The 21,606-nt window shown below is 44.7% G+C and overlaps 1 protein-coding gene across 1 annotated transcript in view; it reads left to right on the forward strand.

The window, feature by feature from the left end:
• Window positions 1–20,889, forward strand: part of man1a1 (mannosidase, alpha, class 1A, member 1) — a 108,952-nt gene extending 88,063 nt beyond the window's left edge. The window contains exons 6-12 of the mRNA XM_053613792.1: window positions 1,822–1,945; window positions 4,775–4,868; window positions 9,207–9,322; window positions 11,890–12,109; window positions 14,805–14,977; window positions 16,797–16,912; window positions 19,379–20,889. Of these exons, the coding sequence (XP_053469767.1) occupies window positions 1,822–1,945; window positions 4,775–4,868; window positions 9,207–9,322; window positions 11,890–12,109; window positions 14,805–14,977; window positions 16,797–16,912; window positions 19,379–19,508 (973 nt within the window). The 3' untranslated portion in view covers window positions 19,509–20,889. The remainder of the gene's footprint in view (window positions 1–1,821; window positions 1,946–4,774; window positions 4,869–9,206; window positions 9,323–11,889; window positions 12,110–14,804; window positions 14,978–16,796; window positions 16,913–19,378) is intronic.
• Window positions 20,890–21,606: the final 717 nt, after the last annotated feature.

Here is a 21,606-nt window from a genome sequence, read left to right on the forward strand (position 1 = left end):
CTGGGTCACTGGAGTTTATTGAGGATAGAAGTGACCGCTGATAGAAGTAGCCGGATGAATTCTGAAGCGTATAGCGCTATACTTTCAGCTCAGACTCAGTCAAATGCTGCAAAACTGATGGGACGGCACTTCACAGTGCAGACGGATAATGACCCAAAATGTACCGTGAAAGCAACCCAAGAGGTTCTTAGGGCAAAGACCTTAACCCAGCTGAGCATGAAGACAAAACTGAAGGCAGAAAGACCCACACAAAAGCAGCAACTGACGGCGGCTGTAGTAAAGTAAAGGCCTGGCAAAGCATCTCAAGGGAGGAAACTCACCATTTCTTGATGTCCATGGCTTCCATACTTGAGGCAGACATTGACTGCTAAGGATTTGCCACCAAATGGTCAAAATAATCCTAATATTTGATTGCCACTTTGTCCAATTACTTCTGAGCCTGCAAAAAAAACCCTTGAATTAGAGCGTTAAAGTTTTTAATGCAACACAACGTGTTTGTGAGAAAAAGGCACCATCCTTAGTGAGTATTTTGGCTCAGAGATGTCTGAGGTGTTTTTTTTTTTTTTCTCCTCACAGTATATTATTCTAGTCTAGCTGCATCTTTACTTTCTTTCAATATGTTTCACCACCAGGTGATTTATATTTATGTAATTGTACATGGATAGAATGACAATAAAGCTCTCTAATCTCTTATATCAGGCGAGTTTGCCTACGTGACGGAATTGTCCAGGTGTTTATTTATCAGCGTTCCCACATACGTGCGTGTAACGATACCAGTGAATCTGCTACGACGCGATGCGATGCGCATTCGGTTCCTGAGGCAGCGATTTGATATTTGATGTCTGATATGATTTAGTAGTCTTAAATCAATATGTGACCAACTCCGTTTTGAAGCATTTAAATCGTTTAAGCATCGCTACATGCCAAATTAAAAAAGTTTGTTTGTTTGTTTTGCAACAGTAATAAGAAATAGGGTTGTCGAACCTGCCGAAAAACTACGAATAAAACAATTGTGGCGGAATCTCAAATGCCATTTCTACCGACGTCATCGATGTAACGCTAAGGCTGATGCTTACTCTGTGGCAGTATTTTTTTGTTTAAAAGTCTGAAGAAGTCAGAGCACTAAAGGCTAATTCTTATTTCTTTTTTCAATTTATTTATTTTTTTCCAGAAGCAATAGCACACTGCTCTTTCACTCACTCAATCACTCACTCTGCCACGTTGTAATTTCACGATCAAGCCATGCTCTTGCCTCCAAGTATTAATCTGACTAATTTACATTCTGCCCCTCGGTCCTGTCAGACCGTAGCCGTGAAAAGTTCAGCGAAAAAGCGCGAAACTCTTTCAGGGGGCTTTGATTTTGTGCCATTAGCAGGAGACAAACCGTAATTTGTCTCAATTGCTGCTTATGCCAAGGTTCCGTCGGAGCAGATCCCTTAATGATGCTGTCGTCTTAATCGCATCTGGGTGGGAAGCGGAACGTCCTAGCGGCGTCCATTAAGAGGTCGGAGGTCAGCTGAAGTCAGCTGGGGATTTATCGGGCTGGGATAACGTTTCGGTGGAAATGAAGAGCACAGATGAAGTAGAGCGCATGCTGATCGATGTTGGAATGAATCGTGCTCGGATGCTAATCGGCGTGTTAGTCAGATCCAGAAAGAAACGGCATGTGGAGTAAATGCCACTCGAGCTCATGCTGAAGGCACTCGGTGGAGCTGAAAGTGTTTTATGACCTGTTATCAAAAATGGGCATTAAAAACAAACCATATCTGATGTGTGTGTGTGTGTGTGTGTGTGTGTGTGTGTGTGTGTGTGTGTGTGCAGTGGAATAGGCAGGAACTGGCCGTGGGCGTCAGGAGGCAGCAGCATATTAGCCGAGTACGGCACGCTGCATTTGGAGTTCGTCCATCTGAGCAAGCTGTCTGGGAAACCTGTGTTTGCAGAGAAGGTGAGTCAGAGCCCGGGATTTAACCCTGGCCTTAACAACAAGCTTTATATTCGCACAGTGCTTTCCTTTTATCAAGTCCACCCACTTTTTAGGTCACTTTGTAGGTGTAAAATTACTGACAGTAGTCCATCTGTTGCTATTTATCAGCGTCCATCAATAGATGAAGTGTTTCAGGGACGGCGGTGTTGTTGGGGTTTTAAATGCTGGATAAGTGAATAACTACACTTGGGGGATGTGCGCTTGTAGGAAAATAATAAACAACACGGTGGTGCGAAGCATTTCGACGTGAAATGGAGTTACCGGCTGCGTCCGAATATCCCTACTACCCTACTGTACAGTAGGTGAGAAGCAGTAGTATGTCCGAATTCTCAGTATTCATAAAACAGTAGGTGAGAAATACCCGGATGACCTGCTGCTTCCGCCGGGATTCTGCAGAATGGATCCGCTGGATAATAAACAGTTGGGGGGGGGGCGGGATGCAAACATGCAAACATGCTGTTTAACAAAGAAAAATGCATCATTATCATCAGTATAAAGGTATAATTTGTGGAAGGAGTCGCCACTGTTAGAGCTTTGTAAAGTTTCCCAGCATGAGAAAGTGTTCAGGGTCGAGGCGTTTACTCTTTTCTGGTTTCTCAGTGTAAAAAAAAAAAAAAACAAAAAAAAAAAGACCAGACGAGCTGCGTTTTAATTTCTTAAACAGAACACGTTTATTAAAGAAGCAATAAGCCGGTCGTGCAATTAATCTTAGCTCATCGTGGGTAAAGGTTAACCGGATAATCCTCCTTATAGAAATGTAGATTTGTAAATTTAAAAAATGTAAATTAATCAAGAACTAATACAAAAAAAAAAAAAAGATGACAGAACAAAGGGGGGGCGGAGTCAGGACTGAAGGAAAAAGAAAAACAAAAATGGCAAAAATAGCAAATCATGGTTCTTGATGCCTTTGGAACCATGATTCCAGGAGGAGTCTGTGACATTACTCGATTTGAATTTATGTGCGTATGTAAACGTAAACGTAAACGTAGCTAACGATAGCTAATGCTCGTTGTTCCATTGTTGTCTTGTTGTTTAAGCAGTTATTTCCTCGAACACCCCCAGGCTTGTCCACAGCGTTCTCCTATTTGCAGCTCCCAGTACAATCTTAACTCTGAGCTACACTGCCACATAAACGGCGACTTCAAAATAACTAAATAAAATAAAGAGTTTGAGACGAGAGCTCGCAGGTACACGGTTACAGCCGGTCAGAAAGACACTCCGGCGTCCAGTACAGCAGCCCGTTAAACCAACCGGCCCATCGTGCTTATATTCCCAGCGTTTTCCGATCGCAGGTCTCGTACTCACGCCTCTGCTCCAGTGAGAGGCTGATAGATGATTCCATTACACACCCTGAATGAGGCTCTACTTACACTCTGAAAGTGACCTGCACTTCATAGATTGATGAGCGCAATCTACACTACAATGCATGTCTGGCATCTCGAGCACGTTCGCCGTCCCCTGCGTCTTTCATCACAGCTGATATACCAAATCTATAAAACGCCCGATTCTGTTCAGTGCTCATGTTTTAGTGCTTTTCTCCCGGACGGTGCGTCACACCTTGCCTCGAGAGATTACCCATGATCCCACATTTCGTCTCTATCTCCAGCGAGCCGTGCCGTACTTGCTACCCGTACCCGTGCTAACTTTGATTACCCTTGTTTTTAGCTTGTTGGGCGGGTGCGGGCGTGTAGGCGGAGCTAAAATTACCGCAGTCCGGGAATGATAACGTTTACTACAATGTTTGCTTTGTTCAAAAGTTTACACCCCCCTGGCTCTTAATGTATCGTGTCGCCTTCTTGAGCATCGGCGAACGTTCGCACCTTTTGTAATAGTCGCGTACGAGTCCCTCGGTCATCCTCGGTGTGAAAAGATGGATCTCAACATCATATAAGAGGTTAAATATGCAGGAGATGCTGGAAAAGCAACGAATGTGCAGGACCTGGAGGATTTTTCTGAAGAACAGTGTGCAGTTTAAACTGCTCAGGACAAACAAGGGACTCGAAAAACTCTCACAAAACATATAAACACAGTCGTGGATCATCAGGTAACAACACACAGGATTAAGAATCAAGGCTACTTGATGTAAACTTTTGAACAGGGTAATTTTTTATAGATTCAGCTATTATCTTGTGGACTATATGTAAACATCTGTTATGTGAAATAGTTTAATAAACAACATAGGATTTTTATGATCCCTCTTATTTTGTTAAGATTTAGCAGATTCTGCAAGGGGTATGCAAACTTTTGGGCACAACTCTGTATGTGTGTGTGTGTGTATATATATATATATATATATATATATATATATATAATATACATACAATATAATATAATATTGCTTTGAAAAATTTTGCATGGAGAATGTTTCTTCATTGTGGAGGCTCTTAAATAATAATAAGAAGAAGGAATGTTAATTGACAGGCTGTCTGTTTTATGAATATTAATATCTAGAAGTGGACTGAGATGGAGAGGCAGACGAAGGCTCTAAGACCACTCGCTGGCGTGATTTTCAAACGAGTTGAATAAACATTTATACAATGAGCATAATGCAGTAATCATGCACTAATGTCACATGAGCACTTTAATACTCTTATTATTATATTAAAACCTCCAAATACATCACTCCGCACCAATTATGTGCTTGACCTAGATCTCACGGCAGTGCATGAGCACCGGATTTACAACAAGTAATGTTTTAAGGCGGTAAATCGGTAGATTAGACTAGGGTGACTAATTGGTAGACGGGTAGGCGGACCGCCGTTAGATCGTAACCTTCTTTTTCCGATGCAGGTCATGAACATCCGGAAGGTTCTGAATCGTCTGGACAAGCCACAAGGACTTTACCCCAATTACCTCAACCCCAACAGTGGACAGTGGGGACAACGTAAGTCTGACTTACTCTCTCTCTCTCTCTCTCTCTCTCTTTCAGTCTCTCTGTCTGTAAGAGAAATAAAGACGTCCGAGTCCATGTAGCGCGTACAGCTCTGTAAAACGTGAGCATCGTAATTAAATGGCGTCTCTCAGGTGTCCAGTGTAGCACCTGATCTCATTCAGCGCTCAGTTACCACTCTGCCTCGGCAGTGTTTTTTTCCTCAATTCCTCCTTTATCTGACTTTATGAACAGTTCAACCACAATTGAATTATAAACAAAATCCCCCCCAACATCAAATGTACTTCTATAGGTGTCGCGTCTCTAGTTTTGCGCTGGATAAGCCTCGGGTCCTTCGGTACATCAGACTTTGAGTGCGTTCTGACTCACTGCTCCGTTTAAAAACGAACAAAAGGACTCTGCAGAGCCAAAACCAGCCAGTTTGAATCACTTTGTTCCTCGGCACATACCGTGTAGTTTCGTGTCACTCAGGCGGGAGGCGTGGCCTAAAGTTTGAAGGTTGAATTGTAGGTCGTGGTTGTAAAATGAAAATGAATAAATGTCATCCGTCAGATCAGATCGGATTTTTTCGGATTTATTTTTTATACGTCTACAGTATAATGCACACCAGCGAGCTCGATCTGGATGATTTTTACTAGGTGGATTATTTGACTATTTTCCTTTCCTGCTCACCGCAGTTGCAACATGACGACGTTTCCCATCCTGCACTGCGGCCTACCGACATGGCCGCCCTGGACTGCAACTCCCAGAACACTCCTTCGTTCTAATCACACACACCTGCATCCAATCTCACACACAATCACACCACAGTTTAAACGGACTTTCTAGGCATTTGCTCTTTGTGAAGTATGAGAGTTATCACCGTATCAAGCGTTTGTACTCTCTTCCTCGGTTTTGTTTCATGGTTCTCGATGCTAGCCTTGCCCAGTTTATGCCTGTTTGCCAATCGCCTGACCCATTGCCTGCTTCTTGACCTCGCTGCCTGTCTCTCTCTCTTCCTTAAACTCTTATCTGCGTTTGCATCTGTCCTAACCGCCATGACGAGGAATACGTGACACTCTGACTCACAACTGGATGTTTTTGTTTGTTTGTTTGTTTGTTTGTTTGTTTGTTTGTTTGTTTTTCGCACTATTTTGTGTAAAGACTGATGTGCATTAAAAATAAATAAATAAATCTCAATCCCGGGAGATCAGATCAGCTGTTTCTATAATACTCAAACCAGACCATCTGGCTCCAGTAACCCGTGTTCAAATCCCAGCACCACCAAGCGGCCAGTGCTGGACCCTAAACCCTCAACTGCTCAGCTGTTTAAATGAGATAAATAAGTAAGTCGATATGGATAAGAGCGTCTTCCAAATGCCGTAAATGTAAACGTTCTCCGTTCTGATGTACGATGTGAACGTTACCACCGTCCGCACTACGCACGCGAATGGGCCGCCTTATATCTCTGCTGCTCTGAGTAAGCCTCACGTCACGGTTAGCTATATCAAGACACGATGAAGACGCTAGTCAGACTTGACTAGCTTTTGCGACGTGAAGAATAAAAACAGCAGCCAGACGTCGGTCGACCGCTTCGCCGTCGTCATGTGCGACGTTAGAAACTTTGTTCGAGAACTAGCTAATTAACTTCACTAGCTGATTAACTTCACTAGCTAATTAACTTCACTAGCTAATTAGCTCGCCGTATGTTATGAAATGAAGTTAGCAACCGCATTGTAGCGCGGTTAGACAGTACACTGGAGCGTTTACTTGCACGGTGGGTTAGTTAACGTGATTGTGATTATGCACTTATGAGAAAAGCAGTAGAAAGATCATGTTGCGGCGCTTTTACGCCGAGCTCCTGAGCCGTGAAGCAATCATCGCATGCGCGCAAGCTCGTCTTTATTACGCCACTTTCACGGCTAATTGCTCGGCGATGTAAACAGCTAATTAGAGGCGCAGTACCACCTCTCCTTGACTCACTCGTTAATCCAGTCATATTTTTTGATGCATTTAAGTGCCTCTGTACCGCGCTGCCGTAATTAACAGGTTAGCGTGCGGTGTGTTAGCTGTGAACACGCGGAGGCTCTGAGGGATCCAGGGTTTTCTGTCTGTTTCTCGCCTCGCCTCCGCTTTTGTCCAGCAGAAGCAAATGAAAATAGTTTGTCATGTCTGGCCGCAGGGAGAGAAAGCGGCTGATGGACCTGCTTTAGAAATAGCTTGCTTTCTGTCCTGAGGGGGCGTCTCATATAGGGCACTAGACATAGTGCGCGAACAGAATGAGAGCTGCACCCTGTAGGAATGGGTTTAATGTAGTGCATGTATGCGTGCCGGTTTTCTTTTCCTTTCTTCCTCAAATCCTCCTTTCTGTCCTTTAACCATTTCCTTTTTTTTTTTTTTTTGCTTTCCTGCCTTCCTTTAATGTCCTGCTTCCCTTCATCTCGTCCCGTGCGTCCTTCCCTGCCTGCCTCCTGCTTTCTTTCCTTCATTTATGTCCATTCCCTTCTGCTTTTCTTTAATCCCCCATTTATTTGTTTACTTTCTTGTCACATTGTTGTCCTGCTTCCTTCTTTCCTCCTTGACTAACAGGCTGTTTTCCTTCATTTCTTCATTCGTTCCTTCTGTTATTGTTTCTTTCTTCTTTTCTTTTCTTCCATCTTGCTTTCCAGACTTCTTCTTCTGATTTCTTTTGCCCCTTTCTTCCTCTTGTTCTCATTTCTGTCATTTCTTTCTTCTGTTCTGTTCCTTCCTTTCTGCATTCTGGTGTTCTTTCGCTCCTGGGTTTCTTTCTTTATTGTGTCCCGCTTCCATTTATTCCTTCGTGCTTTCTTTCTACCCATGTGTCTTTTCCTCATCCTTTACCTCTGTCGCTCTCTCATACCATTTTACTCCATCCGTTTTATTCTGTCAACTCTCTCTCTCTCTCTCTCTCTCTCTCTCTCTCTCTCTCTGTCATTCTGATTCTCTTTCTTTCTCTCTCTCTCTCTTTCATTCTACCTCTCTTTCTCTCTCTCTGTCATTCTACCTCTGTCTCTCTCTCTTTCTCTCTCTCTCACTCTCTCTCTGTGTGTCATTTTACCTCTTTCTTTCTCTCTCTCTCTGTCATTCTGCCTCTTTCTTTCTCTCTGTTTCATTCTACTTCTCTTTCTCTCTCTCTATCATTCTACCTCTCTCTCTCACTCTCACTCTCTGTGTCATTTTACCTGTCTTTCTCTCTCTCTCTCTTTCTACCTCTCTTTCTCTCTCTGTCATTCTGCCTCTCTTTCTTTCTCTCTCTCTGTCATTCTCTCTTTCTCCCTTCTCTCTCTCTGTCATTCTGTCTCTCTGTCTTTCTACCTCTCTTTCTCTCTCTCTCTCATTCTGTCTCTCTCTCTCTCTCTCTCTCTCTCTCTCTCTCTCTCTGTCATTCTGTCTCTCTTTCCCTTCTCTCTCTCTCTCCCTCTGTCATACTGTCTCTCTTTCCATTCTGTCTCTCTCTCTCTCTCTCTCATTCTCTCTCTCTGTCATTCTGCCTCTTTTTCTCTCTCTCTCTCTGTCATACTGTCTCTCTTTCCATTCTGTCTCTCTCTCTCTCTCTCTCTCATTCTATCTCTCTTTCCATTCTGTCTCTCTCTCTCATTCTCTCTCTCTCTCTCTCTCATTCTGCCTCTTTCTCTCCCTCTCTCTGTCATTCTGTCTCTCTTTCCCTTCTCTCTCTCTCTCTCTCCCGCTGTCATTCTCTCTCTCACTCTCTCTCTCTCTCTCTCTCTCTCTCTCTCGCGCGCTCTCTCTCTCTCTCTCGCGCTCTCTCTCTCTCTCTCGCGCTCTCTCTCTCTCTCTGCATCTGTGTGTATGTGTTGTTCTGTCTCTTTGTATTTTGCTGAATAATAGCCAGGGGATATCCTGTGTGTGTGTGTGTGTGTGTGTGTGTGTGTGTGTGTGTGTGTGTGTGTGTGTGTGTGGGCTGGTCGGAGGCTGTCAGTAGGAATGTGGCTGCTGCTGTTACATCAGTGTGACTGCTGAAGGATAAAGAGCACCACAGCATGCACACATTTACATTCATGGCATTTGGAGGACACCCTTATCCAGAAGGACTTGCATTTATCTCATTTCTACATCTGAACAAAACATGATGACATCATGACCTGCTGTCTGTAATAGTGTCTGTGCTGTAGTGTGTGTACACACACACACACACACACACACACACCCCCACACCCAGACCTTTCTGTATTCAGAGCTGTGATCTCACCTTTTACACACAGCCACAATCCATCACTCCCCAAATGACCGTGTCTTGCATGTGTGTGAGGTGTGTGTGTGTGTGTGTGCCACTGTTTTCCTGACCCTGTGCTCTGCTTTTTAATCTTCCAGATCACGTGTCTGTGGGCGGCCTGGGTGATAGTTTCTACGAGTACCTGATCAAAGCCTGGATCATGTCTGACAAGCAAGACGAAGAAGCCAAGAAGCTCTACTACGACGCTCTGAAGGTGAAAACCGCCGACCTGTCCGCGTGAACCGTCGTGCAGCGTGCATGTCTCTCTGCTCTAGAACACCGCACAGGAGACATATTTAATGACCTCGGAGAGGTGCGTCTCAAATCGCCCGCTTGTGTACCAGGTGCTTCGGAAATCACCGCTTTTTAAAAACCCGTAACACGCGAGACTTGGGAGACATTCGATGGTGAAAAGATGGTGCTCGGCTGGATTCACGTGTCTGGAAGGAAGCACGGCCTCTTGTTTTCATCATACAGGATGTGGGTTTTGTACGTGTGCAGTTAGTTTCGGTTTAGATGTGCGAGATCCACAGAGAAAGCTAAACCGCCGTGACGAAATCCAGGTCCGTGCCGTCGCCCGCGAAGCGTTCGGGCCACGCCTTAATTAGAAACGAATAGAGCGACTGAACCTCCATCTCTACATTCTTCTGGAACATCCTCCCATCACCTGTCCTTCATCTGGCCGCGTCGGAAGTTATTCAAACCTCCTCATCCTCCGATGAGACATTTTTAGTTCTCCTCTTCAACACTCCTCTATTTATAGCAGCAGACTTACGAGCCCCAGTGGGGGAAATCATCGTACTGAATCGAGGGCACTTCGAGCTGACATGTCTTAAAGGAATAGCGCGGTGTTTTTTATGTTGCAGTGCACTGAGGAAAACGAACAGAAAAGCGGTTTACTTCAGATTTCACTTGGAGTGGAAGTCTAAGGACAGCTGTTGGGGCGTCAATAGAATCGTTTATAAGAAGAAGAAAAAACCTTTAGTGGTAGTCGTGGGGGCAAGGGCAACAAATCCCACTGTATAAACAGCTCACCATCTCTGCCTCGGCCTCGTCCCCTCACTTACATTCATGGCTGTGATAACCACCGTGGATTAGTGGTTATTACATTTGCTTCACGCCTCCAGGGTTGGGGGTTCGATCCCTGTTTCTACCCTGTGTGCGCGGAGCTTGCATGTTCTCCCCGTGCTTCAGGGGTTTCCTCCCCCAGTCCAAAGACATGCGTTGTCCAGAGTGTGTGTGTGATTGGGTCCTGAGATGGCTGGGCTCCCCGTCCAGGGTGTCCCCCGCCTCGTGCACCGAGTCCCATGGGATGGGCTCCAGGCTCCCCGTGACCCTGCGTAGGATGGATGGATGGATGGATAGATGGATGGATGAATGGATGAATGGATAAATGGATGGATGAATGGATAAATGGATGGATGGATGAATGGATAGATGGAAGGATAAATGGATGGATGGATGAATGGATAGATGGATGGATAAATGGATGGATGGATGAATTGATAGATGGATGGATAGATGGATGGATGAATTGATAGATGGATGGATGGATGAATGGATAGATGGAAGGATAGATGGATGGATAGATGGATGGATGGATGAATGGATAGATGGATGGATAAATGGATGGATGGATGAATTGATAGATGGATGGATAGATGGATGGATGGATGAATGGATAGATGGAAGGATAAATGGATGGATGTATGGATAGATGGATGTATGGATAGATGGATGTATGGATAGATGGATGGATGGATGTATGGATAGATGGAAGGATAAATGGATGGATGGATGGATGTATGGATAGATGGAAGGATAAATGGATGGATGGATGGATGTATGGATAGATGGGTGGATGGATGGATAGATGGATGGATGAATAAATGGATGGAAGGATAGATGGATAGTAGTAGTTGTCTGGGTTTGATTGTGTAAAGAAACCACTAAACATTTGTGAAAAGCCTAAATAACCACATTTTTCTAAAAATCTATCGCTCCCGTGTTGGTGGAAAAACGATCTGGATAAAGCTCCATACCACTTTTGTAAGACTTTCTCACACGTCTGCTTCATCCCTTTATTGTTAGCGTATAAAGGGTGTAGGCTATAGGGTAGGCTTATTAACGGGAATTCAACAGCTGCACCAATGAGTACACGTGTTTCAATTTACTGCACCATACAGAAAAACGTGTTTGGTCTCGTCTTTTGGTTATATCACGTACGTTACACATGCAGTTAAACAGTTGAGTGCTTCTTTAATATCAAAGCTGAAATATAAAGGACAACCCAACAAACATAACAATTCTGTTAAGTTTTTTTTCCTCTGTTTTCTGACAAGTTGAAGAAATAATCAGTTTGACAGCAGATGCATGTAGGTGAGTGGACGAGGCAGGGGCGAGACGGTGACTTGTTTCTGTGGTGGGATTTTGTTGCCCTTGCTGCAGGAGGACATTTCAATCGAAGCGCTCCATGTGGGTGATTTAGGCAGAGTAGATTGAAATTTGTTGTCTTTCTGATGGAAAAACGCGGTGCCGCCAGACAGCTGTGACCACAAATTGTCCGCCTCAGGCTCTGTGCTATTCCGAGTCCGGCTGTTTCCTCTGACATCACACAGCCTTCGAGGCTGCCTTTTGTGTTAGGAAAGCTAAAGAATGGCAAACCGGCATCTGCCCACACAATACGAGTGACTCATCACGAGGACAAAACTGTCTCGTCTCGCGTCATCTCGTCTCTTACCGAGTCGTTGGTTTTAATTCTGGTTTCGTTTCTGTCCCCAGGCCATTGAGACGGGTTTGATCCGGAAGTCGAGTAGCGGTCTCACCTACATCGCAGAATGGAAAGGAGGTCTCCTCGAGCATAAGATGGGTCACCTGACCTGCTTTGCTGGGGGGATGATCGCTCTCGGGGCTGACGGAGCTCCTGAGGACCAGACGGGTCACCAGATGGAGCTGGCAGCCGAGATCGCACGCACGTGCCACGAGTCGTACGCCAGAACCAGTGAGCACGGCTTCCCTAAACTTCTCAACACCCTGCTTACAATCACCTCTCAAACTCTGTTTAGCAATCTGTCTGTCTCTCTGTCTGTCTGTCAGCCTGTGTGTCCATAGCCATCTGTCTATCTATCAGTTATTCATTTATCTGTCTGTGAGTCTGTCTGTCCATCCCTCCAGCCATCCATTGTTGCTGTCTGTCTAACCATTCACCTGTCTGTCTGTCTTTCTGTCTGCCTGTCTGTCCATAGCAAGCTGTCTGTCTGTTGTCCATTCATCTGAATAGGTGTCTTCCCACATATCTATCTGTCTCTATTATCCAGTCGTCTGGCCGGCTGTCCATCCATCCATTTATTGTTGCTGTTTGTCTAACCATTCACCTGTCTGTCTGTCTGTCTGTGTCCATAGCCAGCCGTCTGTCTATCAGTTATACATTCATCTGAATAAATATCTGCCTACATATCTGTCTGTCTGTAAATCTATCTATCTATCTATCAATCTATCTCAGTCAGTCTGTCTGTCTCTGTCTATCTATCTGTCTGTCTGTCTATCTATCTATCTATCTATCTATCAGTCTGGCTGTCTGTCTAAACATTCACCTGTCTGTCTGTCCATAAGCAGCTGTCTATCTATCAGTTATCCATTCATCTGAATAAGTCTGCCTACATATCCATCGATTCATCTATCTATCCGTCTATCTATCTATCTATCTGTCTATCTATCTATCTATCTGGCTGTCTGGAAGTTATCCATCCATTCATTGTTGTAGTTTGTCTAACCATTCAATTGTCTGTCTGTCTGTTCGTCTGACCATCCATCCATCTACTCATTGTTACTGTCTCTCCAACCATTCTCTCTGTCTTTTTGTTTCTATCCATCCATCCATCCATCCATCCATCCATCATTACTGTTGTCTGTCTAACCATTCACCTGTCTGTCTGTCTCTTTCTAACTGTTTATCCATCCATCCATTGCTGTCTGTCTAGTCATTCATTTCTGTCTGTCTATCTATCTATCCACCCATCTATCCATCCATCCATCCATCCATCCATCCATACTAACATGAGTTGTGTTCATACTGTCATCCATTTTTCATCTTGTGACCCTCAATTAACTCCATGTCCATTGCTGTCTGTGTAAACACACCTCTATGTTGGTCACTAGGGGGCGTGCCTAGATCTGGATCTTTTGACATCTGTTACTCCTAATGGTTGTCGGCAAGTTCCATTTCTCTCAATTCTGTTGGGACGCCCGGCATCGAACTGCCTTCTGACGGTTATCCAAAAATGAATGACGGCTTTATCGTGTACCGCGTAACGGTAGTATCATTATAATTAATAGTATTAGCAGTAATGTCGGCGTTATCGGCGATATTATGAACGTGAGCTCTGCGGTGGAGTTGAATCATTAACCGCCATTCAGTGCAGTGTGACTGATGATCGATGGCGAGTGTGTGCGTGTGTGTGAGACTTTGCTGCTGTGGTGTGTGTCGAGCTGCTGGGAGGAAACAGATCAATAGCTGGCTGTGTATCAGCGCTGGGGGATAAGGAGATTCCCGCAGAGCTTTCTGCCTCTCGGCTCTGTTCTAATCCGAAAGGTCACTCCGGATGCGCACTGTGAGCAGAGTGTAGCGACGTGGCCGTATACCACATCAACAGAGCAGGGTCCCAGTAATGGCGGATTATCCCCAGATCCACTGCTGTTAACCTGCTTCACACACACAAATAAAATCTGATCGCTCGGATGCGTCACATGACATACGCTTATCCTCTTTACTTCCCATTTTAGCCAAAGTGTCTTCATTTAAACGGAAGAAAAGAAATGCACTAAAGCTCCAAGGACGTTTTGGTGTCTGTCAGAAATGCACCTCTTGCCAGTGATTTTAACGAGAACGATGATTTGTCGGGGTAAGAAAGCGTGAAGATTGTTGAACGTTCTGTTGTTTCACCGGACAGGAAGTGATGCGCTGAGGTGACGTGTTTATGTTTAAAATAAGCTTCCCGCTCACGTAAGAGAAAACCATCTCCGGCCCCGAGCGTCAGTGTGTTTTCTCACGGATACTACATTTTAATCCTCCCATCATCTCTGGCATTTTTATCCCCTTTACACACAAACATGCCTAACGGTGAGAAGAATCTGTCTGGGTTTGGGGATTTGAACCAAGAACCGCAGTTAGACTCTTAAAATCACGTCTCATGATAATACTCAGACGCTTTACTCGCACGATGTGCGTGATGTATTAAGAGGATTGGCTGGGTGTGATGGCCCGCCTCCTGTCCATTTGATTGGTTATGAGATGCTTTCAGAAATCTTTTCTTTTTTCATTTAGTCATTTCTTCTCAAATGCACTTGATCGATACAATATGTTTCTCATTACACAACAGTCTTGCTGAATCCTCGATTGTGATTGGTCAGAAAGTGATTTTTAGCTAGAACTATCTAGGCTTAATATTTTAATTTTTTTTTTATTATTATTTTTAAAACAACCAAAAAAAAATCCCCCATCCACCCCATCCAGGGTGTCCCCCGTCTCGTGCCTCGAGCCTCCAGGCTCCTCATGACCCTGTGTAGGATGAGCGGTACATAAAATGAATGGATGGATGGGTAGTGCTTTAACCTTTGTCTTGGAAGATGGTGATTCGATGTCCAGTCCTACATGGGAAAAAAAAATGCGCTTATCGTATGCTTTTGTGTGTTTTCAGACCTTAAGCTGGGGCCCGAGGCGTTCAGGTTTGACGGCGGCGTGGAAGCCATCGCCACGCGACAGAACGAGAAATACTTCATCCTGAGGCCAGAAGTCATCGAAACCTACATGTACATGTGGAGGTTCACTCACGACCCCAAATACAGGCAGTGGGGCTGGGAGGCCGTCAAGGTGAGACCGAAATCGGACTCCGAGGCCGTGTGTATTTTGTGTACGGCTGCGCAGATCCAGTATGTTGAGAGTGTGTGAGTTTTGTGTGTGCAGAGAGTGCGCTGCAGGGGGAGAGCGTTTTCCCAGTGTGTGTATGCACAGGCCTCGAGCTCAGAGCGGCTCTACGGGACGCAGATTGCCGAGTTCTCACATGCGTGTAATTGTGTGCTAACAACATGAGAATGGCTCACGGCTCTATAGGTTACGGGATCGGTGTCTCTCTGGCGCCTTAACCTCTCCTCTCAGAGAGACAGATCTCTTTGTCTTCATCTCTTCATCCCAGTGTGCAGGCTCCCATCTCTCAGTCCATTAACATGATGGAATTCCTGGAGTTCCTCACCTCTACCCTGTCTGCTCTTTAATTTAGCATTCCTCTCCTCCATCTCATATATGTATAATATCTTGAATATAGGCACATTCAACTCATTACTACTTATTTAAACGAATGCAGGATTAGCTTGTACTGTAGACGTCTTATACTATTGGCAGATCATTTTGTTTATTTCAAGTGTTTATTTCTACAAAGAAGCGCAATTGTCTGCCAACAGAATAAGCGTATTTTAAGCTAGAAATCTGTCTGGAAGAGTCTTCATGGTCTTAGAGTTGTTAATATATAATTATATAATAATGTCATCGTGTGTGTGTGTGTGTTCATGGAGCCTGGGGATGGACTGGCATCCTATCCGGTGTGTATTCCCACCTCACACCCAGTGTTCCCAGGGGAGGCTTCAGGTTCCACCGCGACCCTGAGCGGGATAAAACCCTTGGTGATGAATGAGTTTACCTCGTCACTCTCTGCCTCCGTTTTGCTCGTCAAAAAAAAAGAACAGAAAAGAAAACGAGATGAGGTTTCCAGGCCAACGTTGAGCATCTGAAGTCTAGTGTTTATAAAGTGCTAAAGCTGGTAAAGCGCTATAATACGCAGTAAGCCAGTGTGGAGCTGAGATCTCTGAAGTACATGCAGATGGAAGTCATGGAGCTGTGACGAGCTCAAGCGGTAGATTTCGTAGACTCGGTCGCGTCTGTGGTTGAAGGTCGAGCGCAGCATCTGGATGTTTGTTTTCCGTGCGGATGTGGCTCAGAGAGCCGTGGCATCGGTCGTCTTGAGCAGAGAGCTGATGGACTCGAGGAGTGAAGCACATTGCTGTGTATTTGTGCTTGCTCAGCAAAAGCACCGAGATTGACCATCACCATGCTGACTTAGTTGATCCTTTCTTTGTGTTTACTTTAACCCTCTACTGTTTTGCTATGCAAGTAGGAAAAAAGGGACGTTGACGTGACAAAAAAACGCCATCTCAAACATTTGGTGGTATTTTCGATTAAGTGATGCTTTCCACCACGTTGTTGCCATACGGCTACAATTTACCAGCTATACCCCCAAATATTCTTTTCTAATTTTCTTTAGATATTTTATTACTTGAACGAATTCAATTTTTGATGTAAATGTAATAATTCATACAGTAGAGACTTAAACACATTTGTATATTCCACACGTAGCTATAAATGGATAAAAAGTATGATATGATGTGGTTTTTTTTTTCTTGTTTATAGGAAAATAATAAACTTCTGGATGGTAACGCTTCACACCACCCTGTCATTGATCATTTTCCTGCACACGAATTATTATTATTATTAGTAGTAGTAGTAGTAGTAGTAGTAGTAGTTGTTGTTGTTGTTTATTAATTTAAAGTCTGCACAAAAAATGTGTAAGTGGAATATTACTGATTCTTGTCTGATTAAGTGTGTGTGTGTGTGTGTGTGTGTGTGTGTGTGTGTTCAGGCTCTGGAGCAGCACTGTAAGGTAGAGGGAGGCTACAGCGGCGTGAGGGACGTCTACAGCAACACTCCCAACTACGATGACGTCCAGCAGAGCTTCTTCCTGGCTGAGACGCTAAAGTAAGTGTTACACACACACACACACACACACACCCCACACGTGCACAAGAGAAGTTGGTGGGTTTGTTTGTTTTGCTTCACAATCTGTTTGTCTTGTTAAACTGTAAATTGTGAGATATTCACACATCCAAGTTCTCATCTCGCCTACACACACACACACACACACACACACACACACACGCGCACACACACACACACACACAATGTATGGAGAATGGAGAATTTATAGAATAGAATTTTTCACTCTAAATTCTATAAATAGAATTTTTCACTCTACTCCTAATAGATTTACCGGTGTGTGTGTGTGTGTGTGTGTGTGTGTGTGTAAGCATGAGAACGCACGTGTGTATGGGGAAGTACTTGAATGTGTGACACTCCTTCTCGTACTCGAGTGTGAGGGGAGACACTTGAGAGAGTGTGTGTGTGTGTGTGTGTGTGTGTGTGATAGGGAGCCTGTGTGAGCAGTGTTAGCTGAGCTGCAGCATTCAGCTCCTCTCACACAGAGTGTTAATATTCAGCTCCGCGGTGTTTCTCGGTGTCTCCGTGTCACACGACTCTTTCCTGCGACTCGCACTCGGATGCTTAAAACACAACGCCCTGACCGAAAGCTCACACTCTTCTTGCGGAGAACAACGGTTCCAGATGTCACTTGCAGAGGTGACACACACCACTGTGCCGCTCCGGACCCCTTCTTAACCTCACCCTGGTCACAGGTGCAGCTTCTCATGTGTGGTCCTTCTGCTCAGATGTTAAATAAACCTTACCATATGAGCAATTACACACCTTTTTAAATCTGTTTACACGCCGCATCCGCCATGCAAGCCGCCTTTGTTACTATGGAAACGATAACGCATTAGAACGTCCGTATTATCTATCTAAACAGCTGATTTGAATTACGTCCAGAAATGCTGTCCGATCACGATCGAGAATTCAACTGCGCTATGGTGAAAAGGGGAGGGGGGGGGTTTCTTTCTTTTTTCTTTTTTCTTTTTTCTTTTTTACACACATCTGGGCAGAAAATAAATAAACAGTTACCATGACAACCTTAGAGGAGTTATTGGCCAATGCTGATCAAATAAATCTAAAAGTGTCCTAAAGTGTACCATTTGCTTAAATGGATACTGGCTCATTGGCTACCTCCTCGCTCCAAAACACACACACACACACACACACACACACACACCCACACACACACACCCACACACACACACCGCAGAAGCACAGCATGACTCAAAATATCCATACGAACACACAGCAGTGGCTGATGCAGCTCTCTGTGTGTGTGTGTGTGTGTGTGTGTGTGTGTATATGTATATATGTGTACATATACATATGTACAGATACATATAGTATCTGTACACATCCCTTTTTTTGTTATATCAAGGGTAAACACACACACACACACACACACACACACACACTGACAGAAGCAGCAGGAGAGCCAGGTGTAGCCTTCACGCAGACGCGGACAGAGCGAAGGAGACTGATGAAGAAAGACTGATACGGAGTTGTACGTGCGAGGTCGCTACAGCGTCTGACGGGAGACGGCCGTCAGTAACAGCAGCTCCAGCTTCTCGGTTCATAGGCTGTAATTTCCATCGAGTGTCACTCGGCTCTCCGGACACAACCCCTGCACTCTTCCGCTATTGATATGCGAGCGGCGCTTGTGCGACTTTACACCATCACTCTCCGGGCGGCTGTAAACATGTCGCGCTCTTCCCAGCCAAGCCAAACATAAATACTTTTTTCAAATTTATTTTATTCAGTCCACTGACGTGAGGTTCTGCCTCGGTCGAGTCGTGTCTGTACTGTTTATAAGGCACGAGAACAAAAGCAGATCTCTAAGCGAACGTGGGTCAACACTTCGAAGAAGTAGCGACGAGCAGGACGGCCGACCGCGTTCATTCGTGATGGGTCACTCGTTTAAAAAATGGCCGCCGGTTTAAAAACAGTTCTGTTAACAGTGACGTCGTATTCATGTACAATGGAACATTTAGGAACCTCGAGAAAGACTCGAGGCGCGTTCGCACGTGACAAACCGACAGGCAGCCGTCGTTCGTTTTCACAGAGCCACGATTTCATCAACAGCAGCACGCAAACGAGCGACAAGCGACACGTACGCCGCACGTCGTGCGACATTTTCCATCCGCCTTTCTCACTACTTTAGTTCCTACCTTCGGTTACTTCCTTTGCGTGATCGCAAGATGCTGGAGGGACCGATGTTTACGATGCAGTTGCAGTCGGTTCAGCTACTTAACATTTGCTGTGACGGTCTTGTTGATGGTATTGAACATGGAAAGCCGAAGCTTTAGAAGCTGATCTGAGGAAGTGAGAGATCTGGACGATGTGAAGTAGTAAAGCGCCACCGCGTCTCATCGCAAAATAAATCATTGCGTGTTAATTAACTGGGTGTATTTTTTTTCCATCAAGCACTGACTCATTTCTGTGTGTGTGTGTTTGTTTTAGGTATCTGTACCTGCTGTTCTCTGATGACGACCACCTGCCGTTTGAGCACTGGGTCTTTAACACCGAGGCTCACCCGCTGCCCGTCATAAAGCGAGAGAGAGACAGCTCAGACAGGAACGACCAGCTGTAAGAGCTGGTTTCCCCACAAAGCCCCCGCAGGGACGCCTCCAGCTGTGAGAAGTGCTCTCGCACCAATCTCCGGCAAAGTGGGCAGTGCGGTTGACCTTTGACCTCACCAACCCCTCTCCACCCAAACATGCCCTGCAGGGCTTCCTGGGGTCGAACATCATCTCCACTATCGTTTAGAGATAGCAGTGTGCATGCTGCCCTTCTCCTGATCCCCTTCCGCGCCCTTCTCACCCCTAACGTTGATTCGGTCCTCTTTCTGAGCCTCGGAGGTCTGAACGAGCTTCTCTCCTCCGTGAGGAGACCAGACCATCTCTACTCGAGTGTTTAACATGTTTCATCCTCACACACATCATGCAAAAAAAATAACAAAAACTAAAAAAAAACCAAGCCATACTTCAGACCACAGCTGTCATGCTGCGGGAGTTTATTTGATTCTGATTCGTTGATATGATTTCTAGTAAGGGTGTGGGGTGTTTGTTTGTTTGTTTGTTTGTTTGTTTGTTTGTTTTTTGTTTTTTTATTTCTGTCAATCACAATTGCAGGGTAGTGACATGGAGTTAACTAGTGCCTTTTTAGCTTAATGACCAACTGTTCTGCTATTATAAGTGATTCCATGACAGTTGAACTGATGAAGCTTTAGTTCGGGAAGAGTACGGGGTTTTTGTTTGTTTGTTTGTTTGTTTCATTTGTCCCCCCCCCCCCCCACTCTCTCAGTTGTCTGTCCTCAGAATTCCAGGACAACATAAGAGATACCCGGAAGACATTCCCAGCCTGAATAGATAACTCTGGTGACTTGACATGATCGGTGTGTTGGGGGCAAATCTCAGAACCGCATCCTGTTTGATTCCATTTCCGCATACGTCAGTGCTTCCTTTTTTTTCCTTCCTCTGGTCGCATTCGGTTTCAATAACGAAGCACGGACGTTTCCTGTTTACTCGATCGGGCGTGGCTGAACTATGTAACGGACATGTACAAATAGGATAGTTTGGGTTAATTTATGACTTAAGAAGTGTTTTAGCCTTGTAGGTGCACAGATGAAGGAGCTGTCCTCGCTGATGGTGGCGATGACGACGATGACGACCGGAGAAATCGTCATCCGGCGATAACGGGCACACGACGACAGCATCAATCAAAAAGCCTGAATTTATTATGTCTGAATGTACCACCAAATGTGAAGTGAACATTGTTTTTGCCTATCTTGTGTTGTTATTTCTTGCTTTCTTTTATCGCGAAAGCACAAAAATTGTGGAAAACCTGCTGGAGCGGAGGACAGAAAGCACACGTGAGGAATTAGCAAACCGAATCGAAGAAAGCAGACGTACACGAATACACATACAAGGGTAGATTACACTGGATAAAACACATCCCCCCCCCGCCCCCCCCACACACACACACACACACACACAGTGACATTAATACTGGGAATAGCAAACCTCGTAGCAAGCAGTTTGTGTGTTTGTGCTTCTCGACATCACCTAGGAATTGTTGGAAAAATGTACACAACCTCCGTCTCTGCGTCATCTGGGTGTGAGGTGACCGTACGTAATATTCCCCCGCGCTAAAATATAATCATCTATGGTATGTTTGCTGCTTTAGTTTTGCCCTGGAGCTACACGGCTAGTGGAGCTACTAATTAAAGACAGTCTGTCTCACCCAAAATCATTATCATAAATATTTACCCAGAATGTTTTTCTCCTTACATCAACGACGCACATCTTTAATCTGTTTATATGGAGCGTCCATCATACAAGTCTCTGTGCAAGATTGAACCTTCCTATTGAAACTATTAGAACTAGTGTATTAATATAAACGGCCGAACTACACTTTCTTATTTTTTAGAAAATTAATCGATACGTTCTGACCAATCAGAATTGAGAATTCAACAGCACTGTGGTATTTTTAACAAGCAGTTTTGCGAATAAGTTCAAAGTGGAGCTGTGTTGTCATCCGTATCATTTCCAGCTCTCTGGGTTAAAATTCTGGTAGGCGGGGCCAAGGCAGGGTTCAGGGTGGAGTTTAAAGGCACTACTGAAAAAGTTTGCAAATTAATTTTTTGTTGTTGTTTTTTTTTTTTTTTTAAGTAGATATGGTGTTCCCTG

Source organism: Ictalurus furcatus, chromosome 25 (assembly GCF_023375685.1).
Source record: "Ictalurus furcatus strain D&B chromosome 25, Billie_1.0, whole genome shotgun sequence".
In the NCBI taxonomy this organism is placed as follows: domain Eukaryota; kingdom Metazoa; phylum Chordata; class Actinopteri; order Siluriformes; family Ictaluridae; genus Ictalurus; species Ictalurus furcatus.